At 38.1% G+C, this 2,431-nt stretch overlaps 1 protein-coding gene across 1 annotated transcript in view; it reads left to right on the forward strand.

Annotated features, from left to right (window-relative positions):
* ppil2 (peptidylprolyl isomerase (cyclophilin)-like 2) overlaps window positions 1–2,431 on the forward strand; it is a gene marked incomplete in the record, with an annotated part of 45,999 nt that overhangs the window by 14,970 nt on the left and 28,598 nt on the right. The window contains 2 exon segments of the mRNA XM_014019707.1: window positions 254–329; window positions 1,664–1,770. Of these exon segments, the coding sequence (XP_013875161.1) occupies window positions 254–329; window positions 1,664–1,770 (183 nt within the window).

Raw genomic sequence — 2,431 nt, forward strand, 5'->3', positions numbered from 1 at the left:
CTCTAGAGCTCATTTAGAATTGTGTTGTTACTTTGTGCTTTTATTTTGGAAGATTAAAGTACAAATTTTCTGTACCATTATTTTTTTACTTATATTTTTTTATAATATTTACAGAAGTTATGTTCAAAATAAAGAAACAACAAATTAAAGAGGCTATCAAACCAAATGAAGCTAACGTGTTTACTTTTTGTTTGTTTGTTTTGTTTTGTTTTGTTTTGTTTTTTTCGTTAACAAAGTGTATTTGCTCCTGCAGGCCCACTACTCCACAGGCAGAGTTTCTGCCTCCTTCACCTCCACGGCCATGACTCCAGCAACCACACAGGAAGCAGGCGAGTGAAACCTGCTCTTATTTTGTTCTGTAATCTCTCTCTATCCAGGCCGTTAGGTTAGCCGCCTGTGTTCTTTTAGCTGCTTTATTGTGAAAAGCAGCTGTGAGCGTGAGGCGCTCCTGTTGGTTTCCTCCTCCCGTCAGCGCTGCTGCAGCAGAGTGGGTTATGTAACACTGTAGTAGGTTCAGTACGCTCTCAGAACACGACACGGCTTCAATCTACTGACCCACTTTAGGTTCCTTCAGAAAGAGGCCGTCTGGTGCTGGAGACGCAGAACGACTGGATATTAAAACATTTTTAGATATAAATACATTTTCTACACGTCACAAACAGCATTAAGAAAAAAAAACTAACAGGCGAGACAAACGGCACAAAAATCAGCCGAAATTATTCCTCAAAAGATGTAGTTCTCTAAAAATAACCCAACTGTAACAGTGATCTGGTTTCTCACTATTTTATCTGTTCCACATATTTTTCAGCACGTAACACGTTCTACAATTTTTGTTCTTTTTCAACATTTCATAAATCAAAACGTTCAGCTTCTTCATGCCATCGGTGCCTTGGCTTTTGGTATTTCAGCAACTTATTTTTCAGCTATTGTAGCTTTATTTCGCCACTTTTTTTCATTGAAAATGAATGGAGCTTAAAATCCTTTAAACTATTTATAAATCTGTACTTCACTTTTTACCTTTTGCTCTGGTTCTGCTTCTTTGTGCTAATTTAAGCTTCCTTCGGCTACTTCTTTTTTTTTTGCCAATTTTAGCCTTTTCTGTAATTTTGACTTCCTATTATTCTTTGAATTTAAGCTCTTGTGCTTCTTTGTTTTTTATGTCCTTGTTTTTGTTAGCTTTTGAGCTGTTTGCTGATTTCAGCTAATTTTTAACTTTTTTCTACAAACTCCACGTGTTATGCAACAAATTCAGCTTCTTACTGCTTCATTCAGCAAACATCTGCTCTTCCTGCTTCTGGGCAATAATTTCATCTTCAGCTACTTGTCAGCTCGCTTCAGCCTTTTTTTAGCTATTTTATCACAAAACACAACTTTTTTGTACTTTTCTTGTTTTTTTGCTAATGTGATCTTTCTTACAGTGTTTTTACTATCTGTCTGCTAAATCAAACTTGTTTCTGCTTCTTTAGCTACATTTCTGCTCAGTTCAGCTTTTTCAACACATTTTTTCTTTTTTAATTTCTTATTTTCTATATTTCACTTTCTTTTCTCTACTTTCGTCAAACATCAGCTGTTCAAATTCAGCTGTTTTGCTTTAAACATTTTCAGCATCTTGAGCAGGAAATTCAAACTGTCTGTCTTTCTTTGGCTTCTGTTTTCGCTGCAGATGCCATCGCAGATGACGCGGTGCGTTACCAGTACGTGAAGAAGAAAGGCTACGTCCGTCTGCACACCAACAAGGGAGACCTGAACCTGGAGCTGCACTGTGATAAGGTAAAAACAGATCGTCTGCACAGTAATGATTGTAGCTGCAGACTGTGTTGAGCTCCTAAAACATACATTTTTAGATGGAAGTAACTAAACTGATCCGAAATGTTTCCTTAGCTGTTGCTCTAAAAGCTCAACAGAATTAAAACATTTTATGAATTAAATGTTAGATTTTATATTAATACAGTGAAATTGAGGGATCAGTTTATTCAGTAATGAGGGCGTTGTTTCGGTCTGTGGTGGTGAAGAAAGAGTTGAGTCTAAAGGTAAAGATCTCGATGCCTCCTGGACTCGACTGCAGATAGAAAACAGAAATCGTGTTTCCATCCAGTTGGAGAGTGAATTTTTATCGAACTTTTCAAAATTTGCAAAAAAATTAAATAAATAAAAATTCGAATTTAAACTGTTTCCATCTAGTTTCCCTCTCGACTGTTTGATGCAAATAAACGAGGCTATGCAACGCGTGATTAGGTCAGACGAGGCTACGCAACGTGTGATTACGTCAGACGAGGCTGCGCAACGTGTGATTACGTCAGACGAGTCTACGCAACGTGTGGTTACATCAGACGAGTCTACGCAACGTGTGGTTACGTCAGACGAGGCTACGCAACGTGTGGTTACGTCAGACGAGGCTACGCAACGTGTGGTTACGTCAGACGAGGCTACG

The sequence above is a fragment of the Austrofundulus limnaeus genome, unplaced genomic scaffold (assembly GCF_001266775.1).
Source record: "Austrofundulus limnaeus strain Quisiro unplaced genomic scaffold, Austrofundulus_limnaeus-1.0 Scaffold226, whole genome shotgun sequence".
Taxonomy (NCBI): Eukaryota; Metazoa; Chordata; class Actinopteri; order Cyprinodontiformes; family Rivulidae; genus Austrofundulus; species Austrofundulus limnaeus.